At 52.4% G+C, this 18,029-nt stretch overlaps 2 protein-coding genes across 6 annotated transcripts in view; both read right to left on the reverse strand.

Annotated features, from left to right (window-relative positions):
• Window positions 1-249: 249 nt before the first annotated feature.
• Window positions 250-7,533, reverse strand: PGLS (6-phosphogluconolactonase). The gene is made up of 5 exons (XM_082710859.1): window positions 7,149-7,533; window positions 3,883-3,990; window positions 3,300-3,401; window positions 2,872-3,012; window positions 250-611 (listed from the first exon to the last, which is right to left on the reverse strand). Exons 1-5 carry the CDS (start codon window positions 7,434-7,436, stop codon window positions 474-476), a joined length of 777 nt encoding a protein of 258 aa, XP_082566985.1. The 5' UTR covers window positions 7,437-7,533; the 3' UTR covers window positions 250-473.
• A 6,936-nt stretch (window positions 7,534-14,469) lies between these two features.
• The window catches only part of SLC27A1 (solute carrier family 27 member 1), a 33,385-nt gene continuing 29,825 nt past the window's right edge, over window positions 14,470-18,029 (reverse strand). For all 5 annotated transcript variants that reach the window (XM_082709312.1, XM_082709309.1, XM_082709310.1 and 2 more), the window contains exons 10-13: window positions 17,806-17,943; window positions 17,562-17,726; window positions 17,038-17,184; window positions 14,470-15,812 (exon numbers count right to left, since the gene is read on the reverse strand). In XM_082709312.1, coding sequence (XP_082565438.1) covers window positions 15,655-15,812; window positions 17,038-17,184; window positions 17,562-17,726; window positions 17,806-17,943 — 608 coding nt within the window. In that variant the 3' untranslated portion in view covers window positions 14,470-15,654. The remainder of the gene's footprint in view (window positions 15,813-17,037; window positions 17,185-17,561; window positions 17,727-17,805; window positions 17,944-18,029) is intronic.

An 18,029-nucleotide genomic window follows, 5' to 3' on the forward strand; every position in this document is an offset into this window, starting at 1 on the left:
ACAGACTCTCCTTCAGAGCCTCCAGAAGGATCCAAACCTGCGGACACCTTGATTTCAGACTTCTGACTCCCCCACCCCCGAACTGAGCAACCATACATTTTGTGGTCCTTTGCTCCGGCAACCCTGGGAAACTCACCCAGGGTACCCCATCCCTGCCCTCCCCTTGCTGGGCCAAGGGCTTTGGGTCACACACTCAGCTGGGGCATCCCTGCTCCCACCACCCACCAAGGACCACGAGAGAGTGGAGACTTCAAGCAAATGCTCCCTTTAATCTCTGGTCCCCCAGAGCCCTGGCCGGTGGGCTGAGTGCCCCCAGAGCAGGGCTGGCAGCCAGACCCTGAGGCCTTCCTGCGGCACCAGGTGGCTTTTTGAAAATGAAGCCTGGAGTGGTGGTGGCAGCGGATCCCAGCCCAGGAAGGTCCTGGCCCATGAGGGCCATTTGTGGTCCCCGCCGTGGAGTCCCTCGGGGCCAGCTACAACGTGGAATGCTTCTCAAAGGGCACCGTCAGGAGTCCAGCCGCTGCCTCGTCCAGGAACCAGCAAAGTTTCCCGGTGTGGGGCTGCACCAACGCAGCGGGGAGCGGGTTCTCCTCCTTGTCCTCCAAAATGCGCTGCATAGAAAGGGCAGGAGCATGAGGCACCCCCCAGCACCCACACAGCCCCTCAGAGCTCCCAGTTCCCTGCATGGACAAGACTGTCCTACTCTCAAGAGGTGATGTCGCCCTTCCAGCTGTCTTAGCCTCAGTCGGTCCCTGCCTTTTCTATCATCCGTGACTACAGGACACAGGGGTTGGCACACCTACCCTGCACAGACCGGGGTCACACTTGCATTCTGCGGATCACACCCTGTCCCTGTCACAAGTGCGCAGCTCTGCTCTCACACGGCGAAAGCAGCAGCAGATGACACATGAACAAATAGGCAGAGCCTGTTCCCGTGAAGCTTTATTCACGGACACTGCAATCCAGATTCCACAGAATTTTCATGGGTCAGAGAATATTCTCCTTTTTCTTTCTTTTCCCATCTGCTTTAAAATCCTTCTTAGGGGTACCTGGGTGGCTCAGTGGGTTAAGCCTCTGCCTTCAGCTTAGGTCATGATCTCAGGGTCCTGGGACCGAGCCCCGCATCGGGCTCTCTGCTCAGCAGGAAGCCTGCTTCCCCTGCTCTCTCTCTGCCTGCCTCTCTGCCTACAGAGAGGCAAATAAATAAATAAAATCTCTAAAAAAGAATTCCTTCTTAGCTGGCAGGATGTGGGCCCATGGGCTGTGGCATGCTGATCACCCCATGTGACCTTACAATTAGTGGAAATTATAAATGCTGCTTTCTGATAGCTGGGCCTGCCCCATTCACTCTGTGAGGTCACCTCTATGCCCAGCCCCATTTTACAGGTGGGGAAGCTGAGGCTTGGGGGGACTCAGGTGAGTGTACTCTGAGCTAAAACTGCCTGGACTGACCCTCAGGAGGTCCACAGGGAGGAGCCCTCCCAACCCACCCCACAGAAGGGAAAGTTGAGGCTTGGGGTGGAGGTGTGAAGTGGCTGCCCAAGGCCATGCTGGGCATCATGGGCAGAGATCCTGGTCTGCTGGATTCTTTATAGTCTGCACCCTTAACCCTAACACCAAGCCAGCCCATGAGGACATCTGGGCTCAACTGTTTGGGAGGATGAATTGTTATTTGTTAATTTTTTTTTTAAGATTTTTTATTTATTTATTTGACAGTAGAGATCACAAGTAGGCAGAGAGGCAGGCAGGGACAGGAAGGGAAGCAGGCTCCCCACGGAGCAGAGAGCCCGATGCGGGGCTCGATCCCAGGACCCTGGGATCATGACCTGAGCCGAAGGCAGAGGCTTTAACCCACTGAGCCACCCAGGCGCCCCTATTTGTTAATTTTTTTTAAATATTTCCAGTTTCTCCCATAGTTGGTCTTTCAATGATAGCAATTACAATATATTTTTTATTATTTAGTTTACTTTTAATAGCTTATATATTCTATATTTCCCTAAAATATTATGTTTAACTGTCTCTCTTTTTTTTCTTATTCCTCCTTTTTTACTTATGCCTCCTACATAATTTTCCTCCCTGATTAGTTTTGCCAAGGGTTTATCTTTGGAATCTAATACCACTAAGCTTTTAAGAATACTAATATATTCATTAATTTCTTTTTTTTGAAGATTTTTTTTTCTTTTTTAGAGAGAGAGAGAGACCATGAGGAGGGTTGGGTGAGAAGCAAAGGGACAGTGAGAGAGACTCCAAAGAGGGCACAGGCAGGCGTGGGGCTCAATCTCATGACCATGTGATCACCACCCCAGCTGAAACCAAGAGTCAGACGCTTAACCCAGAGTCACCCTCCCCTTAACCAATTCATTAATTTCTGATTATGTCAGGTATTCCTTCCACTGACTTTTTCTAGACTTACGTTATTGTTCATTTCAAGTCTAAAGTGGTCAATTTGTTTAACAATTTTTTTTAAGATTTTTTTTTTTTAACAACTGAGCCACCCAGGCACCCAAGACTTTATTTTTAAGTAACCTCTACATCCAATGTGGAGATGTGAACTTACACCTCCAAGCTCAAGACTCACATGCTCTACTAACTGAGCCAGCCAGGTACCCCTATTTAATACTTTTTAAAACTGCCTTTTCAAAGCTATGAATTTGCCCCTGAATGCAGCTTTGGCCTCACCTCATCAATATGCTTTAATAATTATTTATTCCTAACTATCCTATAATTATAGCTTCCACCTCCCCTTCAGCCCAAGAATTATTCAAGTACCTTGGCACCTGGTACTTTCAGCACTATGATATCTGGGGCCATATTCCATCCTTGGGCCCACACACCTTTGATCTTCTTGGGAACAGGGCCCTTGGCCATTACCTTCAGGACAGCTGCCTTGCCTTCTCCAGTAGCCACGAAGATGACGGTTCGAGCTGCGTTCAGCACAGGAAGTGTGAGGGTCACACGCTGTGGTGGTGGCTTTGGGGAGTCACTAATGGGGGCTACAATCTTCTCCCGCTCCTGGGGGAGGAAGGCCGGGATGGAAACAGAAGGACAAGGTCACTTCAGCTTCATGAGCACTCACACACACCCGACATGGTCTGTTGGATCATTCCAACCCCTCCTACTGATCCTGTAGTACTTGATTTAAATCCTCATTTTAAGATGGGTGAACTGAGGCTCAAAAGGGTTAAGCCCAGCCAACTGGCAGATGCTAACTAAACCCCGCTGTGGGTACCTCCTGGCCCCCAAAAGTGGCCCTCCCTCTGGAAGCCCCAGTCAGCAGAGGCCCATGTGGGCACACTCACCTGCAGGAGGGGGTGGTCTGGGAAGAGCGAGCAGGTGTGGCCATCAGGACCTACCCCGAGAATTAGCAGATCAAACACTGGAATGGAGTCCCCTTGGAAGGCCTAGATGGGGGAGAAGACAGTCCTGTGAGGTTGTGGGGGGTACTCGAAGGCCACAAAGAGACAGTGATCAGAAAAAGAATCCCAAGTGGTTTTAACAGGGAGCAACACCCAGTCTCACCTGCATGAAAGGGTCTCTACGAGGTTCCATGTTTCATCCATTTGACTGGCCAAGAGTCTGGAGACACAACTGTCCCCCAGATGTGAGAGCCCAAGCCCACTCCCAGAGGGTCAGAAGCTGGGCCACCCTGAGAGACCCAAAGGTGGGGGCTGTGGCCTCTCAGAAGAGGGAACCTCCTGGCATCTGTCCAGGGTGGGGTGGGATTTGCCAACCACCCCTGGGGGCAGTTTTTGCTGGTGACAATCATGCAGCACCACCTGCTGGGCCACTCCCCCACCACCTCCCTGGGTGCCAAGTAGGCCTCCCTGGGGCCAAGTAGGGGGTGGGGGGCATGGGACGACCAGAAGGTCGACCACAACTCACCTGTCTCAGCTTCTTGGCATAGTCTTCCGCTGCCTCCTCCACAGGCAGCTGGGGGTTAATGGTGATCACCTGGCTGTCAGGAATGGGCAGCCTGGAGAGCAAGTGGGTCTGCAGCAGACAGAGGGAAAAAGTCACCCAACAGCAACACGCAGCTCCCAGAGGCACAAGGTTTGCATGGGTGACCGAATGGCCCCTGGGACAGACCCATCATCGCACCCACCTTCTGTGTGTGCTGGGATCCCAGCGGCACTCCGCCAGGAGTCTTTCAAGTCCAGCATGTTTGGGGGCCTCTGGCCCCAGCCAGCACCTGTGTGGCTGTACCACAGTCCTGTTTCAAAGCTCCCAGAGTCCCTTACACCTCAGGATAAAACCCAGCCCCTCTCTGCCCTGCACAAGGCTTTGCAGACCCTGCGACCCCAACCCACACATAAGCCACTGCCCTTGCCTGGGAGAGCACCTCCTCTGAGGACCCACCCCCCGCCTGTGCCTCCCCTACACCGCATGTGACAGTGGTAAGCACTGACTTCTCTTCGGCTGCCACTACAGGGTGTCCTTGGCCAGCATATAGCACATGCCCCGGGCTCGGGAAGGTGGATTTAATTTCTTTGGAAGCACCTGGAGTCAGGTCCCCTGCAAGGTGGAGGGCTCTAGCCTTTTCCCTCATCTCCCCAGATTTGATCTGCTCCAGGAGGGACAACTGTGACCCCCACGTTGGTGCCTCCCTTCACACAGGATCTTGGAATCCTGTGCCAGGGAGACAATGCCAAGCTGAGCCACAGTGGAAAAGCAGGAAGCCACAAAAAATACTGTATGAGAAGGGACAAGGGACAGGGCCAGGGACATGGAGTACACATACCAGACCACATAGGGCAATGGAAAGTCACCTGAACACTGGCCCGAGGAGTAAGAGCTCTCTCTGTATTAAGGGTAATGGGGAGCCAAGGAAGGTCTGTGAGCCAAGGAGGGCCAGGGTCAGATCTGTTGGCAAGACCTCTCTGCTTTGTCCAAGGTTCCCATCGATACACACCCTTAGGGATTACACTGAGCAAAGCCAGTGCAGGGTATCAGTGTCCTCTTTCTGTCACGTGATCCTCTCCTTAGCTGCCCCTTCCCACCAGGCTCAGAGCCATTCCTTTCTCCTCCTCCTCCTCTGCCTGGGCTCCTGCCAGGGAGCCAAGGGCTGGAGTGTCAGTCAGGCAGGTTCCTGGAAGTGGAACTGCTGGTTGATCGGATTGTTTCTCTCTTAACATTCTGTGGGCATTGAGAAACCATTCCTAAGAAGGAGGCAGCCTCAGCTAATCCCCCCAGCCCAGAGGAAGCCCTGGCCTCAGCAGCAGCAGACCCACAGAGCACACAGGGTAAGCAGAACACTCCTGCTGACAGAGCCCCAGGGTATACCGGATCTGTCCTTGAGGACAGAAGCAATCCTGTGCTCCTATACTGGGTTGACTCATGGCCCCCAAGATTCGTGTCCAATCCAGAACCTCAGAATGAGACCTTATTCGGAAGGGGGTCTTTGCAGATGTCATTAGTTGACTTCAAGTAGAGTAGTGTGGGCCCTGAATCCAATGACTGGTCTCCTTGAAGAGGCAGATGCAGAGACTGGAGGCCAAGGAACACCAGGAGCCCCCAGAGGCTGGAAGAGACCAAGGATCCTCCCCTCGAGCCTCCAGAGGGAGTGTGGCCTTGCCAACACCTGGATTTTAGGCTCTGACCTCCAGAACTAAGAAAATAAGTTCTTGTTTTAAGCCACCCAAGTTGTGGTCCTTTGTTAGGACAGGCCAGGAAACTCACGGGACTCCCCTCACAGGGAAACTGGCAGAAGGAGCAAATCTTTGCCCCACACTTGTTCCCATGGCATCGCATTTGTCTGTGTCATACCCTCTGCCCCAGCTCTGCCCCTGGCCAGGACCTCACACCTCCAGGCCTCAGCTCAAACATCCCAGGTACTTTCTCTCTCACGCTATTATCTTTGGTCCACACTGCATTATGTGAATGCTCTGAGTGGACTTCCCTTATTTATTGCCCTGTGCGCTGGTGCCCGATGCCCCACTATGAGCTATGAGTCCCATGAGGAAACTTTCCAACACCCCACTGTGTCCCCAGCGCTGGATACAAGGACAATGAACAACCCTGCAACATTTTTTTTTTTTTTTACTGTTTTGTTAGGATTTTGTTACTTGAGGAAGTACAGTTCAAAAAAAAGCAAAAGTTCTTCAAATTCATGCAAAGTAAAAAGAAAGAAATGTGAGCCCAGTTTTTAATGAAGCTTTTGAGGAAGACACACTGGGAGGCCCCTGCCCTTGAGATGCGTCCCTGAGGGTCCCTGGGGGGGGGGGTCCGTTCAAACCCTAGCTCCCCTGCAGGTCAGCAGGAGACCCCGGCACACAAGCTCTCCTTTTCCGGCCCCAGTTTCTCCATCTATGAAATGGAGGAAATGACAGCCTCGACTTCATAAGTTATTGTGAAATTACATGAGATGATGTGGAGAAAATGTTTGATAATCAGTAGACCTTCCTTTTGATGACAAAACAAAACAACAACAACAACAGAAACCAGGAAACCGTCAGCTCAAGCTTCTATGCAAAGAGAAGGCAGCACAACCAGGACCTAAGTGACCTGTAGCTTCTTCTGACCAAGCCCACCCCTTCCACACCTCCCTGGGCGTGTTTTCCCCAGGCGGACTTAGCCGATGCAGCTGGAGGACCCCAGCGCAGACCACGCCTCCTCCAAGCCTCAGTTCCCCTAATTGTGTAAGACCTGAGGCCACAAGTTAGATAACCAGACTGGGAGGTCATCAGCACCAAGAGCTGATCATCCTGAAGGCGTCCAGGCTGGAGATGTGAAAACTGAGACCCAGGCTCCACACCAGATACCTCCTGCCTGGCCCTTCCCTAACTCTACCCTTGCAAGCTACCGGGCTGGCGCCCCAGAACGTCTCTGGGTCCCTGGAATGGGCCACTGTTTCACCTCCATGCTCTCGCCTGGACTCTGTTCCCTCTACCTGGCCACCAGACAAAGCATAATGAGACTTCAAGGTCCCTACCGGCCCACTCGGTGGCAGTGGACGTGGGAGTTCAGGGCACCCTGCAGGCCATTCCCAGATAGTGGCAGAAGGCAGAGTGTGACCCTATGCGACCCCCGTGGCGGGGTTCAGGAGGTGGGCGCGGCCTTCTTCATATGACCCCCAGCGGCCCCCGTAGTCGGGTGCGGACGGTGGGCGCGGCCCTCTCGGTGTGACCCCCGGCGGCCCCCGTAGCTCTCACCCGGTAGAGACCGTACGTGCTCTCGGCGTGCTCGAAGGGCACGAGGCGCTCGTCGCAGAAGCCCACGGTCCAGCGCGCGAGGCTGGCGGGGCCGGCGGGGGCGGCGGCGGCGGGCAGCTCACGGGCCAGCATGGAGACGAGGCTGCCGCCCGACAGGCCGAGCGCGAAGCGGGCGCGAGCTCCCGCCAGGCAGCACGCTGCCCGTTGCGCCACCAGTTGCGCTAGCGACGCGCCTAGCTCCTGCGGGCTCGAGAAGACCGAGATGAGGTCCGGGGCCGGCGCGGCCATGGCGACGGCGGCGGAAGGGAGGCGGAAGCGCTCCGGTCAGCCACCAGTGCGCCTGCGCGAAGGCCGGCCCTGCCGCACGGCTGTCAGTACCTACGGGCGGCCGCCTATGGCACATGCGCAGTCCCACGAGTGAAGTTGCGGCAGGGCCCTCTTTGATTCTTTGCACCCTGTTCCTGAGCTCTTCCCTGGGCTGGAGCAGGCAGAACCGGTGCGGTTGTTCTCAAGCCTCGTGGTGCCAGGGTGGGGCCGAAGAGAGGAACCTAGAGCTGGGGTCCCTAAGAAGGGATTGTGAGGTGGGATGGAGGGAAGAGATGGGAGATTTCCTGGAGGAAGGCACCTTTTGGTGGACTTTGATGTTCCTGAGCCTGATATTTATCTTGTTGCTCTTTTTGGTCTCCCTCTTTAATTAAAATATAAGCTACAGGAGGACAGAGTTTGTTTTGTTCTCTGATGCTTGGAAAGCTCCCTGATGCCAGGAAAGCTTGGCACAGAGTTGGACCTGAAAAGATACTTGTTCTTTGGCAGAATTGCTTCTGCCAATGCGCCCCGGGGATCATTGCTCTTGCTTGGAGAGGCCCAGAATGGGGCAAATGTGTAATGGCTGATGAGAAGGAGTATTCCAGGGAATAGCATGGGCAAAGAAGTCTAGAAAGAAGAGAAGGCCTGGTGGGCCTGGGGAGCTGGCCCACTTATGGGGGTGGGCGGATAATTCAGAAAGTGCAAGGAGACATGCATAGGTAGTACATCTTTAAAATCAGTCGCAAATTGGTGGCTCAGTGGGTTAAAGCCTCTGCCTTCTGCTCAGGTCATGATCAAGACCGGCATTGGGCTCTCTGCTCAGCTGGGAGCCTGCTTCCTCCTCTCTCTCTGCCTGCCTCTCTGTCTACTTGTGATCTCTCTGTCAAATAAATAAAATCTTTATAAATAAATAAATAAAACGGGCAAAGTTTCTGAATAGACATCTCCAATAGATTAAGAGATATCTCCAAAGAAGATACAGAAATGGCCAACGACCACATGCAAAGATGTCCTGTCCACTCCACTAGCCACCAGGGAAATGCAAATCAAACTATGAGATACCACTTCACAGACCCACTAGGGTGACCATGATACAAAAGGACAGATGGGGCGCCTGAGTGGCTCAGTTGGTTAAGCATTCGACCCCTGTTTTGGGCTCGGGTCATGACCTCATGGGTCATGAGATGGAGCCCCAAGTGGGCTCCACGCTCAGCAGGGAGTCTGCTTGAATCTCTCCCCCCATTCACCCTCTCTTTATAAATAAATAAATAAATATATTTTTTTAAAAGACATAAATACACACTTGCGCACACACATACACCCCTTCTCATATTTCAAAGTTATCTAATTGCTTCTGTAATATGGCTCCACTCCTTTAATCCTGAAAAATCACAAAAAGAAGCTCAGGTTCAAGACAGACTTGGAGGAGGGGCGCCTGGGTGGCTCAGTTGGTTGGATGACTGCCTTCGGCTCAGGTCATGATCCTGGGTTCCCCGGGATTGAGTCCCACATCGGGCTCCCAGCTCCATGGGGAGTCTGCTTCTCCCTCTGACCTTCTCCTTGCTCATGTTCTCTCTCACTGTTTCTCTCAAATAAATAAATAAAATCTTAAAAAAAAAAAAAAAAAGACAGACTTGGAGGAAAGAACTGCTTTTATCTGCTAGACACCTCAGTAACACAGACCATGGGCCAGATCTTAGTACTACTCACTAGACTGGCGGCTAGGACTCCATTTGCTGCAAACAGTCCTGACTGCCTGCAGTAGCTGGAAAGTAAGAAGGAGGGGCTGAATCCAGCCTAGGGAAGGGAGGGGTAACTGCATTCATTCATTTCCAAGATGTTGAACACATTTTGTCTTTCAAGCTTCTAGGCAATTTTGGTCCTCAGTGGTTAAGGGGTAGCAGAGGGCAGAGGGCAGAAGGTGGGATATCAGATTGGGAAGGGAAGGCAAGCATCATGTGGATGCTGTGTTGTTAAGAATCTGGTGGGTTGGGGCGCCTGGGAGGCTCAGGGTTGAAGCCTCTGCCTTTGCCTCAGGTCATGATCCCAGGACCCTGGGATCAAGCCCTGCATCGGGCACTCTGCTCAGCAGGGAGCTTGCTTCCTCCTCTCTCTCTGCCTGCCTCTCCGCCCACTTGTGATCTCTGTCTGTCAAATAAATAAATAAAATCTAAAAAAAAAGAAAAATCTGGTGGGTTCCCATGGGGTCCCTTAAACAGTACAATTGAGGGCAGTGAATGAAGGTGCTATAGACAAATTATACAGGCCGACCCGCAAAGTGTTGTTCAGGCGAGTTTTATTATTTAGCACCCTTTGCTTCAGCAGAAATCAGGACCAGAGGCTTTTGCTCTGATGTCCTGGTTCCCACAATGCTGATACTTTACACATATAAGGAGCTGTCCTGCTCACCAGGGCTCCACATGCCCTCAATCACCATCACAATACACCTGAGCCTTCCCTCAGATGCTCCCATTTCACACCTGGAGAAACTGAGGCTCGGGGAGTGCAATGCTTTCTTCAACCATTCATTCATTCATTCATTCATTCAGAAAACCATTTCCCAAGCTCCACCTGTGCCCAATGCTGTCCTTCATCTGAATGAGCCCCTGAGGGCAGCAGTCCCTGCCCTCTCCTAGCTCGTACCCTCCTGGAGAAGTCAATGAACTGGTAAGCCACATAAACACAAGAAAAAAACCAGCACAATAATGGAGATACTATAGGGTGACGGGAGAGAAGGTGACTGGGGGCTGTAGAGATCGGGAGGTGAACGAAACGACATTTACATGGAAGCCTGAATGGCAGGGAGGACACAGTTGTGTATTTGGAGGAAGAGTGTCTCCAACAGAGGCGCAAGGAGACTAGAGCCCCAAGGCGGGAACGAGCAGAAGGCAGACACGTGTAACTGGAGGCTGACCACCCAGGCCAGACAGGAAAGGTGAGACTGGAAAACTGATCTTAGGGGAACCTCTGGAGGGCTTTGAGTAGGGGAGTGACTAGGATCCGTTTTTAAAAAATCACTGTGGCTACTCGGTGAAGGGATTGTGAAAGAAGGTATGGAAGCAGGGAGGCCAGCTAGGAGCCCATTTAGTGGGCTAGAGAAATCTAGTGCTGGTTGGTTCGGTGGGTTCAGTGTGTCTTGGAGGCAGAGTTCTTGGTCCTTTCCGATTATGAGCCTTGGAACATGACAAAAAAGAGGAATCAGGACTGAGTCCCGAGTTGCTAGCTTAATTGGATGCACGTGGAGCGTTAACTGAGCCAGAGAAGCTGGTTGGGGAGAAGACTCAGGTCCATGTGCTGGCCATGTCTTGTCTGTAATAGATATATTTCCCAATAAGAGTGCTGGCAAGGATGTGGGAAATTGCAACTTTGATATACTGTTGCTGGTGGGACCATAAAATGGTACAGTCGCTTTGAAAAACAGTCTGGCAGATCCTCAAAAGATTAATCAGTTACCATATGACCTGGTATTTCCACGCCTTGGTTTATACCAGAAAGAATTAAAAACATACGTCCACACAAAGACTTGTATATGAATGTTCTCAGCAGCCTTACTCACAATAGACAAACAGTGTAAATGACTTAATGTCCACCACTGGATAAATGGTCAACAAAACACGACCCATCCATTCAAAGGGATATTATTTGGCCATAAAAAGAGACAAACCTGGATGAATCTTAAAATAAGACGTTGAGTGGAAGAAGCCAGACACCAAAGACCACATGTTGTATGATCTCATTGACATGAAATGTCAGGAACAGACAAATCTAGAGACAGAAAGCCAGTTAGTGGCTGCCAGGGTCTGGGGGAGAGACTTTAATGGGTCTGAAGTTCCCTCTTGGGGGAATGAAAATGTTCTGGAACCAGACAGAGGCGACGGTTGCCCAGCTTTGCGATCACTAAATGCCACCAAACTGTACGATTTACAAGTGTGGATTATTTGGCATGTGAATGACACCTTAATTAAAGATCAGCTGGAGTTGGCCAGGCATGTGGCATAGGAACAAGGGTTCAGGGACAAGGGACAGCAGGAGTAAAAGCATGGAAGCAAGACACAGACTGGAAACAACCAATCACCATGGAAGGAAAAGAGCCTTCAGGATGGCAGCACCCGGGAGACTGGACTCTTCCCCAGAGCAAGGGAGACCCTTGAAAGGTTAGAGGCAAGGTCCTAGCCTCCAGCTGATGAAGTCCCAGAACCTAAGTCAGGTTCGGTGGGGTGAGGTTCGGAGCTGACGACTAAAGAAAGAATTCTTAAGACATCTTTGGTGCAAAATGGTGGTTTATTAAAGCATGGGGGGGGGGGGGCGCCTGGGTGGCTCAGTGGGTTAAGCCGCTGCCTTCGGCTCAGGTCATGATCTCAGGGTCCTGGGATCTAGGCCCGCATCAGGCTCTCTGCTCAGCGGGGAGCCTGCTTCCCTCTCTCTCTCTCTGCCTGCCTCTCTGTCTACTTGTGATCTCTCTCTGTCAAATAAATAAAATCTTAAAAAAAAAACAAAAAAAAACATGGGGACAGGACCCGTGGGCAGGGAAGAGCTGCCCCGGGTTGTGAGGAGTGGCTGGTTATATACACAGGAGTTGGGTAGGTGAGGACAAAGGGGTGTTCAGAAGGGCTACTGGGCAAAGAATACTATCAGGATATTGAAGGCCTGGTTACTATCAAGTAAAGACAATTGGGAGTCTCCTGGTGGAATGTTACATTCCTGCTATCAAGCATCCTTGTTAATGAGATTTAGGTTTAGAAGAAATTTAACTTTATTTACTTTTCCTTCTACCTCCGCCTCCTTTGTTTTTTTATGAAGAAGAGGGTGACATTAAGGCTTGAGGAACTGAGTTCTGTGTCTTTGGAAATTGGGCTATCGATAAGGTAACTTCTTTGTTTGTAAATCTCAAGGACATTTGCAAACCAACTTGCAGGATTGTGATCTCTGCAAGTTAATTATTTATCATTTTATGGCAGTCAGGGGTGCCTGAGGAATGCTACACATATGGAGGGGAGTGGGTGAAGAGGGGGTGCAAGGCTCCAGCTTTTGCTTTGTCCTCAGCCAGCCTCCTGCTCCCTCATCACAGCCACCTCTCCCTGGAAGCCTCTCATGTCCTCAACTCTCCCTCCTCCCCATGCCCTCTCCAGCATGCTTCTCCCCCCTTGTCCCTCACACACCGCTTAAGCCCTGACATTCCTGGCCCACGTATTGATGCCAGACTGGAGCAAGTTTCTCTTCCCATAACACAGGGACAAACATCCTCTCTGTACACATCCTTCCTGAGCACCTTCTGATTCTGGCTTTCCTCCCGACCTAATGATGGTCCCTGGGGGCAAGTCACAGAACTTCTTGTTCCACAAAACAAACAAACAAACAAACAACAACAACAACAACAAAGCTTAACAACAACAACAACAAAAGCTTTTGGGGCACCTGAGTGGCACAATTGGTTAAGCATCTCACTCTTGGTTTTGGTTCAGGTCACGATCTCAGGGTTCTGGGATCCACCCCCACATCTGGCTCCATCCATGCTCAGCATGGAGTCTGCTTGAGATTCTCTCTCTCCCCCTCCCTCTGCCCCTCCTGCTCCTACTATCTCTCTCTCTTTAAAATAAAATCCTAAAAAAAAAAAAATACAAAGCTCTCAAGCCAGCCAAAGGCAAGGATCTTAAAAGCATCTTGCTAAGTCGAAGAAGCTGGTTTGAAAAGGCTGTACATTGTGGGATTCCAAGTGCATGACCCAGAAAAAGCAAAGCTATGGAGACCATAAAAGATCCACGGTGGCCAGGGGTTGGGATAGGAAGGATGAAGAGATGGGAACACAGGGGATTTTTAAGGCAGAGGAATGATGACACCATCACAATGGACGCAGGTCAAAACCCAAGGAAGGTACAATACAGAGTGGAAGCTGATGGAAGCCGTAGACTTCAGGTAATAATATTGCGAGAGCACAGACTCCTCGGTTGTAACAAACCCAGGTTGGTAATGCAGGACATAAATAGTAAGGGAAACAGTGGTGCGGGGTAGAGTGTATGGGAAGTCTGTACTTTCTGCTCATTTTTTTATGAACCTGAAATGGCTCTAATACTTAAAGTCTGTTATTAATTAAAAAGACAAACACAGAGCCTGCTGCCGAGAGTCACCAGGATTATTTCCCTGCCAGCTCAGAGGGAGCCTCTTACCCTGATGAGAGTCACAGGCTTTGGAATGGGAAAGGTCCCGCTGGCCCGCTTTCTCACCAGGAGCTGCCTTCGTGCCTGTTTTCTTATCTGTATAAGGGGGACCATGGCAGTTGCGAGGTCTGATGGGATGTCATATGGGATGCACTTGCTTTATCAGCATACTGGGGACACTCCATCCCCAATGGCAGTGAATCCTTCTGCCTCCCTCTCCTTGTGGACGGTGGGCATCCAAGGACCAGCCCCAGTCAACTAGGGCTTCATCCAACCCCCCGCCCCAATCCATTCTCAGGGCTGGCCCCTCCCAGCAAATGCTCAGGCATCACAACCCTTTCCTCCTCTGTCCCCTGCAGTGGAGACAAGATGAGACAGACATTGTAATACTGAAGGGGAAACAGCAGAAGTTAGGATTGAGTGTCTAGACTCTGGAGCTGGGAGTCCTGGATTGGAAAGCCAATTCCAAAGGGCCCCTTTGCAGCTCACACCCAGAGCTACGGCCACACTGGGGCACCTGCCAGAACGCAGAGGCAGATCAACTGTCCCTTCCCTGGGGCTGAGGCTGGTGCAGGACTCTGTGAGGCCCCAGAGGCTGCCGGGAGGTAGGGAGGATGCTAACCACCCTTCTGCACCCCCAAGACCCCCATCTCCCACCCCTCCTCACTCCCCCACCTCCCCTCACCTCACCCCCACCCCCATATGCAGCCAGTCCCCAGACCCCAGAGGCCCTGCAGCTGCGCTTACAAGCCACGCGGGGGCAGCAAGAAATGACCATGAGTTCCCCAGCAAAAAGTCCTGCCATCTGAAACTCAGAAAGGGTTCTGCGCCACATGGAGACAGACAGTAAATAACCGGGATTCAGGCACCAGACACTCTGCAGGTTTATTTCTTGAATTCAACCAGGAAACAAAACCTTGGTGCTTGGAAAGGCCCACATGCAACAGCGCTGGTCCCAGTGTTTGTGGGACTGGATGCTGCTGCGGGAGGAGAGCAGGATGGACAGTCTGGGAGGCCAGTCCCAACCATGGGAGTCCAGGATGAGCCACCAGCACTGGGTCATCATCACCAACAAGGCCAGTGGGGATATTCAACAGGCTGGAACCCCCAAGGCCCAAAAGTCCATCTTGGACACCACCCCCCAGGCATGAGCCCTCCCCTGACACCCCTGCTGCCACTCCTATGGGTCCCAGCAGTAGCCGTGCCAAATGGGGACACCGAGAGGCCTCTGCCGGGGTGGGCATCTGAACAGTGAGCTGAACAGCCACCCAATGCCATCTTCAAGGCCCCCCCTCTAACAGGAGCTCCGTAGAGACGCCTAAAAGGAGACATGTGGGCAGGGGCAATGTCCAAGGGGTAAGAGTTGATTCTGGAACCTTCCGGGCATCAGGAAGGGCAGACAGTGTGTATGGGAGACCCAGCAAAGATGGTCAAGTGCAAAGGGCAAATGGCCCAGCCTGGGAGATCTCTAGCTGGCCTGGAGGTCCCTTAATAATGCCCCCCTACATCCAGGTGAGTGGGGCGTACCACCTGTGGCGCCTCTGCTCAGGGGCCGGTGGGGAGGATGGAGGGTCTGCCTGGCACTCAGAGAGGGCGAGGATGCCCTGGAGTCCGGCAGCCTGGGGAGGCCTGGATAGAGGCTCCTTAAGGCACAGCTGAGAGGGAAGCCAGGAGGCTCCACTCTGGGTCCAGGACCCAGCAGGGATGCCCCTTGAGGGCAACGAGACCCTGCACGCCTATAGATCCCAGGAGAGAGCAGGGGAGGAGAGAGGGAAGAGGTGAGGGCAGATGGAACGGAAGCAGGGAGAAGACACACACACACATAAACACAGAAGCCAGAATTCAGGCAGGAGAGAGCCTAGAGGAGAAAAGAAGAAAGCGAAGATAGGAGAGCCGGGGGCTCCTGCTGGGATCCAGCTGCGCGGCACCAGGATGGCCCCACCTGGAGCATCTGGACCAGCCCCTCCGCAGGCAGGGCTGTCTGGCTCAAGCTTGCGTCACGGGCAAGGCCCAGCTGGCAGCCTCTAGCAAGCAGAGGAGGAGCATCAGAGGGCAAAGGCACCCGAGCAGATGCGGGTGTAGACACCCTGGTCCAGCGGCAGGTAGTGGCCCTGCTTCAGGTCCAGGAAGAAGAGCCTGTCCGAGGTCTGGCGTGGGTCGAAGCCCTCGTGCTGCAGTCGAGTCTTCTGGATCTTGAAGGTGCCTGTGAGGGTGGGCATGGGGTTTCTCAGCTGTTGGGGGGAACGTTCTGGGATCCCCAAACTCACCTTCCTGTCCTATACCTCCAGGCTTCTGCATAGGCCATCCCCTAGCGCTGGAAACATGCTTCCCCGTTTTGCTGGCCTGATTCCCCCTTGTCCTTCAGATCCTGACTTCATACCCCCTCCTCCAGGGAGACCTCCCTGCCCACTACCCCATCACAATCCCAAACACTGTGGATTCCCTGCCTGGACACGGGTCCACTTCCCATGAGGCCAAGGCAGGGCTGAATCTGCCACAAAGTAGGTCAGAGGTCAGCAACCCTGAGCTGAGGGCCAAATGCAGCCCATCATCTATTTTGTAAAGAGTTTTTACTGGCACAAAGTGACACCCACTCATTTATACACCATCCAATGCAGCCTTTGCACAACAGAGGCAGAAGTAAGTTATTGGGACAGAGACTGCATGGCCCAAAAAGACCTGAGAATATTTACCATCTGGTCCTTTAAGAAACAGTCTGCACTCCCTGCGGTGGACAATTAAAGAAAAGTTTCATGAAAATTAAGGCTCAGGGGTAGGGTGAGTAGGAAAAAACCGAGGCAGGAGACCTGTGTGCATTAGAGTTGAGAAGGTTTCTCATTTTAAATAAAACTTCAAAAACACAAGCCATAAGATTAACAACAACAACAAAAAAAGGTAAGTCTGTATCAAAATGAAGGGCTTCTTTTCAACAAAGGCCCCATTAACAAGGTTGACATTTAAGACTCCCAAAAAGAAGACTCCTGACATCCGAAACTGCTAAGGAATTAACATTGGGACTATTAGGAGAAACTTCTGGTCAAGAAGAAAAAGAGAGCAAGGCTATAAAAGATGGGCAAAAATTACATACAGGTGACTTATAGGAGCAGGAAGCTCCTAGTTCGGCGAACCTCAGAGGTACTAATATGATTTGCTCAAATTTCCTAGTCATCAGAAAAGTACGGGAGATGGAAGAAATGTACCAAACACTGCAGAATGCCTAAGGGGGCCAGGATCGAGGAATGGGAATAAATAATGATGCAGAGAAAACAAGATAAGGCCCCTACATGAGCCCACGGTGCCTGCTGGCCATGGACCATTGCAATGGACCATTGCAATCTGGCAGGGGGGCCTAAACTGGGACAAATAAGCAAATGGTTGCTGAATCAACAGACAGATGGACAGACAGACAGAGACGCAGGAGGCCGCACCTGTGGTATCCACCTGGGGCAGGAGGCGTAGGAAGATGGGCCGGGCATACGGCGCCAGAACCTTCTGCAGCTCTTGGTACAGTGCATTGGGGCTCAGCTGGCCGTGGGGGTCCGCGATGGCTGCCATGCCTGCTTTTCCCTCCACTCCTGGAGACAGAGGTTTTGCTTAGAACACCCCACCTTGTGTCCCATCGCAGGACTGGATGCACCCTTGGAGGCTCCTGGCCTCTGACGTCCAGTCCCTGCCATCTGAGATAACATTTGCTGGAACAGTCACTGTGTTACTGAGCTCCTGCAGCACTCTCTGTAACAGTGAGACAGTAGCTTTCCTGATCCCATTTTCCGGATAAGGAAACCAAGGCTGATTATCATCCATGAGGGGTGACTCCAGATCCAGGGCCCCTATCCTGGCTGCCATGTGCAGTTACCCAGGTTGAGCACTGCCCCAGGGCACCTGTGCTTTCAAGCTCAATCAGGTTTGGCTCCTCTGGGGCTGCCACACCCTAGGACCAACCCCAGCTTGCCTGGCACAGCCACCCCATACACAGCCACGTCTGTCTGGCCCAGCAGGCGGCTCAGCACACTCTCCACCTCTGTAGTGGAAACATTCTCTCCACGCCAGCGGAAGGTGTCCCCGCCGCGGTCCCGGAAGTACATGTAGCCCAGCTCATCCATCACCAGCACGTCACCTGGCAGAGGGGAGAAGGAGAGGTGAGATGGTGGCCCACCATCTCCATAGCCAGCACCCCACCCCCGGGGTCTTCGCACCTGAGAGGTAGGCACTGTCACCCTTGCGGAAGACACTGTGGGCAATCTTCTTGCTGGTGGCACTCTCGCTGATGTAGCCATCGAAGCGACGCAGTGGGTCCTGCTGGTTGATCTGGCCCACAAGGAGGCCGGGCTCCCCTGGGAAGGAGGCCACCCTCAGACTGTGCTGGGTGGGCAGGGGGTGGGGGCTCCAGTTCCCCAGGGGACTGGACAGGGCCTGGCTC

The sequence above is a fragment of the Mustela nivalis genome (genome assembly GCF_964662115.1).
Source record: "Mustela nivalis genome assembly, chromosome: 1".
Lineage (NCBI taxonomy): Eukaryota > Metazoa > Chordata > Mammalia > Carnivora > Mustelidae > Mustela > Mustela nivalis.